This window comes from Gouania willdenowi, chromosome 6, assembly GCF_900634775.1.
Source record: "Gouania willdenowi chromosome 6, fGouWil2.1, whole genome shotgun sequence".
NCBI lineage: Eukaryota > Metazoa > Chordata > Actinopteri > Blenniiformes > Gobiesocidae > Gouania > Gouania willdenowi.
Window position 1 is genome coordinate 1,148,137 of NC_041049.1, and position 13,299 is coordinate 1,161,435.

General features: G+C 40.4%; 1 protein-coding gene across 1 annotated transcript; it reads right to left on the reverse strand.

The window, feature by feature from the left end:
• Positions 1-5,838: 5,838 nt before the first annotated feature.
• On the reverse strand, positions 5,839-13,073 carry rab21 (RAB21, member RAS oncogene family). Its single transcript, XM_028450928.1, has 7 exons — positions 12,634-13,073; positions 8,821-8,880; positions 8,625-8,732; positions 6,572-6,635; positions 6,435-6,489; positions 6,278-6,366; positions 5,839-6,190 (listed from the first exon to the last, which is right to left on the reverse strand). Exons 1-7 carry the CDS (start codon positions 12,766-12,768, stop codon positions 6,051-6,053), a joined length of 651 nt encoding a protein of 216 aa, XP_028306729.1. The 5' UTR covers positions 12,769-13,073; the 3' UTR covers positions 5,839-6,050.
• Positions 13,074-13,299: the final 226 nt, after the last annotated feature.

Sequence of the window (13,299 nt, forward strand, 5' to 3'; positions counted from 1 at the left end):
TGAGGTGGCGGGCCCGTATGCATGCCTGTATCTCCTCAAGCCATTCGGCTACCCCAATGCCTGTTTTACCATTAAACATGGGACATCTGCGTTCTCTAGGAATAACCACCAGCCGCTCCGTTACAGCAGCTGGGGCAGGGGAGCCTGAAGCCACCCCACCGGCGCCCACCTGCGACACAGCACGCTCCCGATTCAGGCGCTCATTGTCTGCCGTCAGGCGCAGCACATGCTCCTTGAGACGATGCAATTCCTCCTCCATACTGAAAACAACCACTCTACAGCACTAGTAAAAAAATTATTTTCATACAAAAAATAGGTTAACTAGTGTAAGTTCTAAGGCAATACTGCTGTCTTGGCTCTCGGGTAGCTAACTCAATAAACAACCTAAAAACATAAGAAATTAAATAAAAGAAATCACGTCTCTGCCATTTAATTGTGGGTCCTGTCGACAAACGCCAGATTGTAGCAATGCTGGAGGACAACGCCACCTGGGGGCCTGCACCCCAGGATATAACCCTTGACAAGATGGGCACAACGTTCAGGATAAAACCCACAGGCAGAGAACGTGGTTCCACTCAATTAAAACTACTTTATTAACAATAATTAAAAAAACAAACTAAACACAGGAAACCAGATGGTACGAGGACCTGCAAAGGAAAAACAACAGACAGGGCTGGGGCTTACCACAACAGCGGTAACAAAAGGGGAGGATCCAAACTCAACAACACCCGTGAGACAGCAACCAGACAAAGTGAAACACACGGAACCACCACCACGGAACCGCTCTCGCCTACAGGCTCCCAGCACCTGGCAAACAAGAAGAAAACACCATCAAACATACAGAAATGGCAGCCCTCATACCATAAAAAAAAAACAAATGAGCACAACCCAAATAAACCATAAAACAGCACAAATGGAAAATACGAAAAAACAAATTAGCAAAAACTCAACACATTGGGTTATGAAAACACAAATTATAATGGAAGTAAATGATAAAACGTTGAATCTGCGGCTTTAAGCAGCAGAGGCCAGCTACTGTCCCAGGCACAGAAGGACAGAGTCACAGCAGCCACAGACACCAACTGGAGGATGCCACAGTGATGTGAATGGGATAAAGAGGAGAACCAAAACAGCAGCGTGGACTCAGAAACCGGCAGCTGATGACCACATACTGTAAAATAAATATATCAATAAATCAAGAACTAATCTTAAAAGAACAAATACAAGTTTGGGCTGAAATTGAACTTACAACCCGGCTGTCAGGTTGAGTAATCGCGCTGCAGGAGGAGGTAAACATACGGCTCAGACTCCACAAAGGAGGGCTGAAAAAGAGTTTTAAATTAACTTCTCCAGACCATCCTCCGCTCCCCATAAGGCAGACAATCCAGCGCCCTACCTGCAGGATTAGTACTGCGCACACACACGAGCTCCGGGAAGCAGCTCCGCTCCCAGCCACACCACTACAACGGAGGAAAACCGGGGTAAACACAGCGCCCCAAGGATCAAAAACAGTGCATGCATACCTTGCTATGCACGCAGCTCCGCACCGGCACAGCGTCAGATTCCCCGCACACACACACGTCAAATCCGTGAAGGAGGAGGAGGGAGACAGAAGAAGAGGCCAGCTGGGTGCGTTTATATGCAGTGCACTAATTACTGAATGGCCGCACTGCCCCCCTGTGGTAGGGAGAGTAACTCCCTCTTGCCACACATGCGTCTTTTGTAAACAAGTAATGGACTTGCTTCATTACACATCATCTTTCGACTGGACTCCATCATTCAACCAGAGCAGTAAATCATGTCTCCAAATGAGGTCCACCGCAAATTTGCCGTGACAAGGAGGATTTGGAACCCAAATCCTGGGGGCTATGTCAGGATGGGGTTTTATTTAGTAGGGCAGACAGGAACTCTTGGCCTCCCTCCACTAGCTGTCTCCTGCTGGGCACCATCAGCTGGTGATTGGTCACCAGCTGCAATGAACTGCTCTGTGTATAAATGTGGAGGTTTTGCCTCAGTTATCACTTGTGACCTGTGCTCAGTTTCATGCCAGTAATTCCTGGATCGACAAGTGACTGACCACCTGTGTGCTGAATCCCTCTTACCTGACCATGCCTAAGAGAACAATAAATATTGGTTTAATGCACCTGAGCTCCACCTCCATCCCTGCATTTGGGTCTGCACCTGCACGTGACACAATGGCTATGGATTTTGGTCATCAGCATCTCAAACATTTCATGGAGCTTTCAGCCACTGGTGAGTTTTTTGCCAAAAAGTTTCCCATTGTTTAAACCATATAACTGTCTGTGTAATTACTTGTGTACGTGCGCTTTGTTTTGCTGCTGCAATATCGCCAAAATGGCGACTTCTGGGTTGATGACTCGGTTGATGATGCGCTGTGAAAACCCTCTATAAATGTGGAGGAGGATGTGAGTTTCCGCCTGTGGCGCGAACATGTGACAGCTGTCACTTCACCTCTGAGGACAGAGTCTGAGTGTGAGTGAATCTACAGAAGCCTGTAAGCTACACAGTGTCAATAATAACAATAGTTGCGTTACAATCTTTATTTAATGGATTTTATTTTTCAAATCACTTATATTTTTGGTAAAAACTGACTGACCTGCAAACCTTGGTTCACACTGCACATTTTTCATAAAACAAATGTAACTAAACAAGACCTGTATTCACAAGGCTAATACGTATTTGCCAATTGAAAATTGGCAAAAATGACAACCTGTTTCTGGATTTGTTGACAAGTTTGTTGTTTTTACTAATGAAATTGAAAGTAATATTGCAGCAAAAATCAATCAATCAATCAATCAATCTTTTATTTGTATAGCGCCAAATCATACCCAATGGTATCTCAAGGCACTTTACAGTAGAGCAGTCTTAAGGACGGACTCTTCATTTTATGGATACACACATATGCATATATACGTATATACACATACATATGTATCCCACACCCAACATGAATTCATCATGGCGGCAAGGAAAACCTTCTGTTAAGCAGCAGGAACCTTGTGTGGATCACATTCCTATGATGAACAGCCATCCACGTTATGCTGTGTTGGGTGTGTGCAGAGGAAAGGGTGGAGACAGAGTTGATGAGACTCTGTAACTCCACACTGAGGATCCCACGGACCTGCAAGACAAAAGCCAGAAGGAGTACAGGAGCAAACACACAAGGGAAGAAGCAGACATAGAGGGAGTGTTTGAGAGAGGAATGGGACCCTCTCCGGTCCCTCTCTAACCTAAATGACCTCTCTCTTAACGCCCTCTCCAACCTCTCTCCAACCGAGCAGGCCAGCCCCCCCCCCCCCCGGCAGTCTATGCCTATTGCATCTTAACTATGAGCTATGAGCTGGTTCCTAACTAAAAGCTTTACCAAAGAGGAATGTTTTGAGCCTAACCTTAAAGGTAGAGAGGGTGTCTGCCCCCCGAACCATGGTTGGTAGATGGTTCCAGAGAAGTGGGGCCTGATAACTGAAAGCTCTTCCTCCTATACTACTTTTAGAGATGAATGGAACAACGAGTAGTCCAGCATTTTGAGAGCGTAGTGTTCTGGGGGGATTGTATGGCACTACAAGCTCCTTGAGATAGACTGGTGCCTGTCCATTTAGGGCTTTATAAGTGAGAAGAAGAATCTTGAATTCTATTCTATATTTTATGGGAAGCCAATGCAGAGAGGCTAATACAGGAGTAATGTGATCTCTTCTCCTAGTTTTAGTCAGTACACGTGCTGCAGCATTTTGAACCAGCTGAAGTGTCTTAAGCGACTTGCTCGGGCAGCCTGCTAAAAGAGAATTACAATAATCCAGTCTAGAGGTAACAAAAGCATGGACTAGCTTTTCGGCGTCGCCCTGAGACAGGATAGATCTGATTTTAGCAATGTTACGGAGATGAAAGAAGGCAGTTCTTGAAGTTTGTTTTATGTGAGAGTTGAAGGATAAATCCTGATCAAATAGAACCCCAAGGTTTCTAACAGTTGTGCTTTGTGCCAGAGTAATGCCATCTAGGGCAGTTAGGCTAGCATAGGTTTCTCTAAGGTGTCGTGGGCCCAGTACAATGACCTCAGTCTTGTCTGAGTTAAGAAGAAGAAAATTTTGGTCCATCCAGGCCCTAATGTCCTTTAGACAGGCCTCAAGTTTAGATAGCTGATTTGTCTCACCTGGCTTCATTGATACATACAGTTGGGTATCATCAGCATAGCAGTGAAAGTTAACAGAGTATTTTCTCATAACATTACCAAGGGGGATCATATAGATACAGAAGAGGATTGGACCTAGCACAGAGCCCTGAAGAACCCCGTAGCTTACTTTAGTGTACACAGAAGACTTATTATTCACGTGTACAAACTGGTACCTATCAGATAGGTAGGACTTAAACCAGTTTAGGGCAGTCCCTGTGATTCCAAGTAATTTCTCTAATCTCTCTAGTAGAATATAGTGATCTATAGTGTCAAAACCTGCACTAAGATCTAATAAAACCAGCACTGAGAGTCGTCCTTCATCTGAAGCCCAGAGTAGATCATTAGTTACTTTAACTAAAGCAGTCTCTGTGCTGTGTTCAGCTCTAAAGCCTGACTGGAAGTCCTCGAACAGGCTGTTGTTTTGAAGAAATTCACAGAGCTGAGCCGCCACAACTTTCTCAAGAATCTTTGAAATTAAAGGAGATAAACAGAAGCTTGACCTTAAATATTACCTTGAATGAAAGTCAAGGTCACACATTGAAAGGAAATGTTGTTCAATGGTACCAGTGGCCAAAAGTATTTTTTTTTTTTTTGTGACGTCGTGAACTTTGACCCCTACCAATGTTTTTGCTGGTAGGTCGTACAGCTTTGGTCCAATGAAATAAAATACTCCATTTGAGACGAGCTTTTCATAAATGTAAACATTGAACTTGAACTTCGTAGAGATATGGAAAATTTTGTATTTTGAAAAATGGTTTTTGACACTTGACGCAACCTTGACCTTGACATTTTGGCTCCAAAAGTGGTCGACTTCACATCTTTGACATTGTACCTATGAGATGACATACGTGCCATTAGTACTGCATTAATAGAGTAGGAGGAGTTCTAGGACAAAGGAGTTGAGGAAGAAAAATCATAAGAACTCCTACGAGAACAATGTATACATTAAACCTTTGAAAATCTCAGTTTCTTAATAAACATAAATTGATAGTTTGGTGAGTCGTTTACAAGATGTGATTTTGATTAATTATGGTCAGATTTGCAATTAATTAGTTACATTTTTAAAACTGATTCACAGCTGTTATATACATATATACTCTGTATGTTGAATATGTTACTATATATGTATAGATTTCTACAAACACTTAAACAATTTTGAATACATTTTGATATAATTTAATATATATACTAGGTATGCACCGAAATGAAAATTCTTGGTTGAAACCAAGCCCTGAAAACTGAAATAATTGATTTGGCTAATTATTAGCACCAATTCATTTCTAGCTGTGCTCTTAGCTCACTAGTATACACAAAGATACGTACACTTTCTCATTTACTTTAAATGGGTTGTTTACATGCACACATGGTCTAATTGTTTGTGTATTGTCGTTTACAGTGTTCAATTGTGTTATTGTTCCCAGTCTGTTTTTGCGTGTTTGATTTATTGGTCTCACTGTACTTTTTTTTTTATCGCTGCTCCTCATTAGAAAGCAGGTCATGAGCATTATGTGTGTGTTTAATGCGTGTGTTGTCTTTTCACTGTGAAACAAAGTAATACATCAATTTTATAAAACACTTTTTTAAAAAAACCCTCAAAGATGCTTTACAGGAAGCAGTAATATGGGAAGTAAAAATGAAGCTAGCATGTGTTAGCGATAAAATCTCTTTTATTAACAATGTTTTCATCAGAAACATAAACAGCTGCAGAACAACAACAGCGAGCAGAAAGTGCTAAAAAGGCGATTCTTTTATTTTTTTAACCCACGCAGACTTTTATTTTGGAGGGATTAGAAGCGTCCCATGCTCCTTTGACAGATGAGGAAACCAGAAAATTATGACTGCAAGCGTGTGTGTGTTAGCGTTAGCCAGATGAGCAGCAGCCTCCAGTGGGCGTGGCCTGGGGTTCGTCATCCACAATCTGGACGCCACGCCTACTTGATGCTGATTGGCTGGCACCGTTGCCCTTCAACCGTTCCTCGGCCTGAGCTGTTTCCATCATGCCTGAAACATCAACATCATCATCATCAACACGCACAACAAAACAACACAAACACACGTGTGTAGTAGAGTGTGTTTTGTGTGTCTTACGTTTGCACAGGTCCAGAAACATCTCCTCAATGCCTTTATTTAACTTTGCTGATGTGTGATAATGTTTGGCTCCCACTGACTCAGCATAGCTGTAAACAACAACAATAGCTGTAAACAAACAAATAAAAACAAACAAAAACAAAGATGGAGGTCTTACCTCTCGGCCTCCTCCAGAGAAACGTGTCTGTCTTTGTCCAAATCTATTTTATTTCCTACACACACACACGCACACGCACACACACACAGAATAAAGCCACACACCAATGTTTGTAAACAACAATAACAAGATCTTACCCACTATACACAAACAAATGTCGTTTCCCAACATCTTCCTCAGCTCCTTCACCCAGTTCTTCACCTGCAAAACACACACACACACACGCACACGCACACACACACACGTTTATCTTTATAGACCAGAGGTGTGTTCCATAAAGGAGGGTTAACAAACTCAGTCTATCCATAAACTCTGGGTCAACATACCCCACAATGGTAAACTCTGTATCTGATTCATTACAGCTGGTATGAAGTGGATCAATCAACCCTGAGTATGTAAACCTTGAGTTATTTACGTGCACGCGCGATAAAAAGCCATCATCAATGAATCAGAGATTTACTCGAGCTGCCATGACAACCAAAAGGAAGAGAGCGATTTATTCACCCTGATGGTGAAATAAGCCGGTGTTTGATGAATATGATCCTGTTCTAAAGGTGTGTTCAGTCTTCAGTGATTATAGTGGTTCAAATCACACAAAATTAGTCACACTTTTTGGTCACTTCATCACTTTATTGCTTCAGTGACGTGACGAGTGGTGAATAATATGAATAAAATGTGTCTGAGGAGACGTGTCAGCATCATAGGATGTCTACATAGAGAGTCCTCCTGTTACACTGGATGTAAAGACAGTGACTGCTGCTTCATATCTAATCATTTATATTGATTTTTAATGTAATATTGTTGCCAGAGTCATCTCAACGTCCAAAAAAAATGTCATTAAAAAAAAAAACTGGATGCGAACCTGCGACCCATCGCTTTGAAAAGTGATGTCATAATTCACTGCTCCATCATAACTTCAAAGTTGTATGATCTATAGATCAAACTGTATTACAATATAAAACAACAATTGAGTCTTAAAAGTGGATTTATTTAAATTGTCATCTCCTCCTTTATATTCTCAGTAGATGTTTCAATGCAGATCAACCTCACAGTGACTTTCACTAAATGTTCTGTTTCCACAATGTTAGAAAGAAAAAAACATTATTAATGATGTGAACACGTCTGTGGTGTGTGATGTTACTAATGTGTTTCAGAGAAAAGTGTTAAGGTTCATTAAAGTGTTCAGAAACGGTGTTCAGGTGGGCGGAGCCAGGTAGAAACCCAGGGTTTCTTTGATGAAACCTGCCAGTGACCAGGTTTAGTTCACGGACAATGTTGCCATGGTAACATACTCAGAAGAACATACCTCACATTCAGAGTTTCCCTCATTTGAGCCCAAACATACTCAGAGATTGAACATAACTCACTTTATGGAATACCGCTCTGTACTATGAAGCTGGATTTAATCAGTGTGAGCTATACTACGACACTGGATAACTTATTACCAGGATAAATCACCATGGTAACTTAGGCTACAGTAAATCACCATGGTAACTTAGGCTGAACATGTAACCTGTCTGGACCAGGTTATGAAGTGGATTAGATCTGAGCAGTGCTAAAGCCCCGCCTCCTGACCAATCAGATCTCTTGTAAAATGAGCTGCCCATTGTTATTAGATCCTGGTTGGTGCAGATCTGATGCTGAGTTTGAGAAAAAAAGATTATTAATGGATTAATGAATCCTTTCAGTCAGCTGATGAAGCATCAACTCAATCATTCACTCATCCATCCATCCATCCATCCATCCACACTCTATAGTGAGGCAGTGTGTGTGTTAAATTGAACAGAAACACGTATGTGCTGTAATAAAGTATAACTGTCAATTTAACATCCTATGAACTAATATTGATCATCATGAACAGTGACATCACTTCCTGTCTGTATTCTTTTCTTCCTGTTTTTAGTCTGAATTATGGATTTTAATTCGTCATATTATTATAGAATTATTCTTCAATTGTGACGTAAGTTACTCTCTACAGTTACTCTGTGATTGTGATTGGTGTGACGTTGCTAACTCCGCCCCTGTCACAGGAGCGTGCACGTAGCCAGGCTGGAATCACCTGGGTTAGTGCACGTGTTTATATCCTGCTTCATAGTACAGATAATGTTTGGTTAGCTGAAGCTAACGGAGATAAATCCAGGCTTCACTGATCCAGCTTTGTAGTGTTTGATGATGTTTGTTGTTGTTTACCTTCTGGAAGGAGTCCATGTCTGTGATGTCATAGACGAGCACGGCTCCGTTAGAGTCTCTGTAGTAAATCGGACCTAAAGCGTGAAACCTCTCCTGACCCGCTGTGTCCTACACACACACACACACACACACACACACACACACACATCAGTGGTGTGTCAGTAGTCATCAGTCAGTCTGTCAGACAGTAACTGACCCAGATCGCCAGGTTGACTCGTCGTCCTGTGATGTTCAGCTTCTTAGTGAGAAACGAAGCCTGTAGAGGAACAGACAGACGACACACACACACACACACACACACACACACACACACACACACACACACACACACACACACACACACACACACACACACACACACACACACACACACACACACACACACACACACACACACACACACACAACTGGTTACGTTTCAAAACGTTTATTTTCATTTTACGGCTCCCGGTTTTGTTCACAATACTTCTGGTTCTGGTGTTACAGTCTGAGTCATACTGAGATCCATTATGAGCATGCACGCTACCGCAAAATGAATTGTTGCTAGTTTCGCTGAGTTTTGCTAGCTCCGCCGAGCTGAGATTAAAAATTCAATTTCAAAGCTAATGTTACTTGACAAGTGCTGAATGGATCCTGTTCAATAAACGAGGCAGGAGACGTTCAACGCCACAAAGAAAGGAAAGAAGTTCATCTTCTTCATGGTGAACGGTCAACTACTTCCCAAAAAACATGATTATAATATACATTGCTATAATTAACAGTTAACCTAATGTAACGTTACAATAATAAACTGTTGTATTCATATAAATCTCATTATGACAATCATATTTTTTTATCATTGGTCAATTTTTTTTATTATAGATGATCGACTGATGTGATGTTTTAAGCATTTTATAAATCAGTACAGTAATCTGTGTGCATGACTAATACAGTACGGGTACAGTGAGTACGTAGCAGTCACGTACTGAGATTGGACGATAATCTCAGTACGGAGGTAAACTCAGACCGTGACACAGGTTTAGGACGTAAACAAGCATCCATCTTAATCTCAGTTCATCTGTCGACGTCCATGATGAATCCAGAGAATGTACACATACTCATTAGGCCATAATTAACAATTCTACTTAAGCTCCTCCCACTATATGAAGTCATACTTCCAACGGGCACTGTACTAGTAGATCATAATGATGGACTGAACGAGTGAGAACACATTTTAAAGAATCCTATTTTGTAAATAAGTGAAAATAAGCAATATTTAGTGCAGTGGTTCTCAACCTGTTTTGATAAAGTATTTATTGTGACCACCAAGACATTTTTTTCTAGAATTAGTTTCTGATCAAGTTTGAGCTCAGATATTTAGTTGAACTACATTTATATTTCACAAAGTAAAAATACAGAAATACAGTCATTTAAGATTGTGGGTTGTTTTAATTAAAATGTCTTTAAAAATTCAAGAATATTTTTTTATTTTTAAAAGATTTTGGGCGACCCGACACGAGGTCCCGACCCAAAGCTTGGCTGCTCTAAGACACACGTGTCAAACTCAAAGCCTGGGGGCAAAATCCAGCACTTTAAAACAGTGTTTCTCAAACGGGGGTACGTGATGGCACTACAGGGGGTCCTAGAGAGAGTCGTGGTCCCACCTCAGGCTTCAACCTTAGGGTCGCCTTAAATTTAAATGGGGTCACATTCAATTTCTGAAAAATTCAAACAGATTTTTAAAATTTTTAATTATTATTTTTATTAAAACAACACACAATATTAAACAACTGTATTTATATACTTTCACTTTGTAAAATATAAATACAGTTCAACTAAAATGCAGTAAAAAATAATAAATATCTGAGCTCAAACATGATCAATAACTAATTCAGAAAACTAAAACGTCTTTGAGGTCACCAGAAATTATTGATACCATAACAGGTTGTGAACCACTGCATTAAATACTGTTTATTTCAACTTATTTACAAAATAAGATTATTTAAACTGTTATCACTCATTCATTCCATCATTATGATCTATAGATGTTTTTAAATAGTTTTATTTATAAGATAAATGTTGTAGTCGGACAAAGAGGCTTGGATTCAGAAATAAGAGAGAGAGGGGGATTAGAGCCTAAAGGGTTTGAGAACCACTGCTTTAGAACATCCAAATCTGCCCACAGGGGAAGTAAAAATGGCTGAGAAAACGCTGTAAACGACCACATAATGTAGTCGTGGGTATCTCAGTAGGATAACAAAGAGCTGTAAAATATCTGGCAAATTTTCACAAAAACTTCAGCTTGGAAATTATGGAAATATTAAAAAAATAGATATAAACTTTTCATGAGAATTATTTATTGAAATGTAGCAGAAATTGGGAGTTATTTTATATCACTGTATCATATCCAACATTAATATTGACTTCCATGCAAAAAATTACACTTAAAAAACACATTTCAATAGATTTTTTGGAAGTAAAACGTTACAATTATTTAAGTGGAGTTTCACTGAATTTGTCACAAATTCAATAAAACTACAATATTTGCAGGGGTTCAGTTTTCCCATGTTTGTAGAACAAGATAGAAGTCATTTTTAATCTTAAATTGTTGAAAAAAAAAAGCAAATTTTTCTAAAATCCTGCTTAATCTTCAAATTATTTAACAAAATTTCCCTAAATTAAATAAATACAGTCCTTACCTGTCACATATTGATTGGATATTGTCAGTACCTGATATTCTACATACTTATCATTTATATAATGTATATATGGAAATACAAAGCAGCATTAATGACGAAATGGTTCGATTCCCAACCTCTGCGGCCCACTTCAGGTCAAACGTATCCGTATTTGGCCCCTGAAATAAAAGGAGTTGGACACCCCTGCTTTAAGCTAATGTATCACATGTAGAACAGGCAGATGGTCATAATGTTATTAATGATACGCTCAGACATCACACGCAGTCACATGACCAACACTCATAGGTCACCAGATCATCCTCTCAGCCCCAAGGAGCATGAATCCTCCACCATGAGCTGGACTACATTTCCCACAATGCACCACTCGTCCTCTCTGATCTCACTTTATTCATTTCTGAACAAAAAATTACATTCATGCGTTTTAATCCACATGTTTCCAGGTCATGTGACCCCAGCAGCCAATCACAGCTCATGTTTGTACTGATAAATATTGTCGTCTGCGTTTAGACTTCATCAGTTCTAGATTAACGACAACACTTTCATATTTAATATTTGGAATTTCCTCATGCACGCTGTAAATCAGTACAAATATGACCATAAACATCTGTAATATTATGGCTGATGATTTTAAAATTGTCTTTGAAACATCACTTTGAAAAGGAATAAGATTCTTAAAAATATGTTTTTATGAGTAATTATAACATGAATTGAAAATATAGTTTTATAACTTAAAGTGTTATATTGCTTGTTTTACCTGATAGTTTCTTTTTATTATTATTAATAATAATAATGCATCAATTTAATATAGTGTTTTTTGGGACCGCTTTACATAAGACAAACATAAATAAAGAAAATAAAGAAATAAATATTTATTTTTTAAAATATTGACTAAATCATTATTATATACATGATTTTAGATCAATAGTTGCAAACATTGATACACAACATCACTGTGAAAATGCTTTAATAAACATAAATGAGAAAATGAACTAGTTTAAACTTTAAATTTTGATAAAATGACAAACAAAAAAAAAAAAGATAAACAGAGCAGGTTTTGTGGAATTTGTTGGCCTGATTTAACCTCCTGTTTGTCCGTCAGGCGGGCGGCTCAGCTTTCACCTGAACGTGTCGTAATCCGCGGCTCCACCGGGACACCGCGGGCAGTGAAACACACGCCCCACACGGGGCGCAGTGACAGCGGGCCCTCGACCCCAGCTTCCGGGATAAACTTCTCTTAGGCCCTCGGTCCCTCTCCCCGGCCTTTAGCTGCTCTGTCCCCGGCCCACAGCTCTCCTCTCCCCGGCCCTTGACGCTCCACGCCCCGCACTCACCTGCAGGGTTGTGATGTGTTTGTCGTTGAACTTGTTCTCGCAGTACCGCAGCACCAGCGACGTCTTCCCCACACAGCCTTCCCCAAGCAGCACCACTTTGAACGAATACGTCTTCCCGCCGCCCGTCGCCGCCATCTCCGGTCCCGTCGCAGAGCTCCGGTCGGAGGATCAACTGCTCCCTCTGATCACACTTCTGCGCTCCTCACGTCGGCTTCCCTCCACCGCAGGGGGCCGGGATCATGAGGAGGGCGGCCTGACAGCTCACCAGAACCGGGCCTTTGTCCCGGTTTGTGTCCGCTGCTGTGGGCGTTGGTAGCGGGTGTGACCGCGGACTCTGACCGCGGGGAAGGAGCTGTTTTTCGGTAGTTTTTCTCCGGATTAATGGCGTCTGTTGGAGTTAGCAGTTAGCTGGCTACATTAGCCACAGATCGTCTATTTCAGCGAAGATAGATCACTGAGTATTTCAGTTTATAAAATTATTAAAAAAGCTTAATTTGGTACAAGTGTCTCACATGGAAACATTAACATTAAAAACACACAAAGACCATAAACACTTCGAAACAGTTACAAATGTTTCATAATATCGGTGTATTTTTGTTTCAGTAAGGAGAAATGTAATTTAAAGACTTGACAAACAAACATCACAGATGTGATTTATTCAGCATT

Coding starts and splice junctions, on each gene's coding strand:
- rab21 (XM_028450928.1), bottom strand. CDS start 12,768: ATGGCGGCGACGGGCGGCGGGAAGACGTATTCGTTCAAAGTGGTGCTG. Junction 8,733..8,820: donor GAGTCAACCTGGCGATCTGG/GTCAGTTACTGT, acceptor GTGTGTGTGTAG/GACACAGCGGGTCAGGAGAG. Junction 6,191..6,277: donor GTTTCTGGACCTGTGCAAAC/GTAAGACACACA, acceptor TTGATGTTTCAG/GCATGATGGAAACAGCTCAG.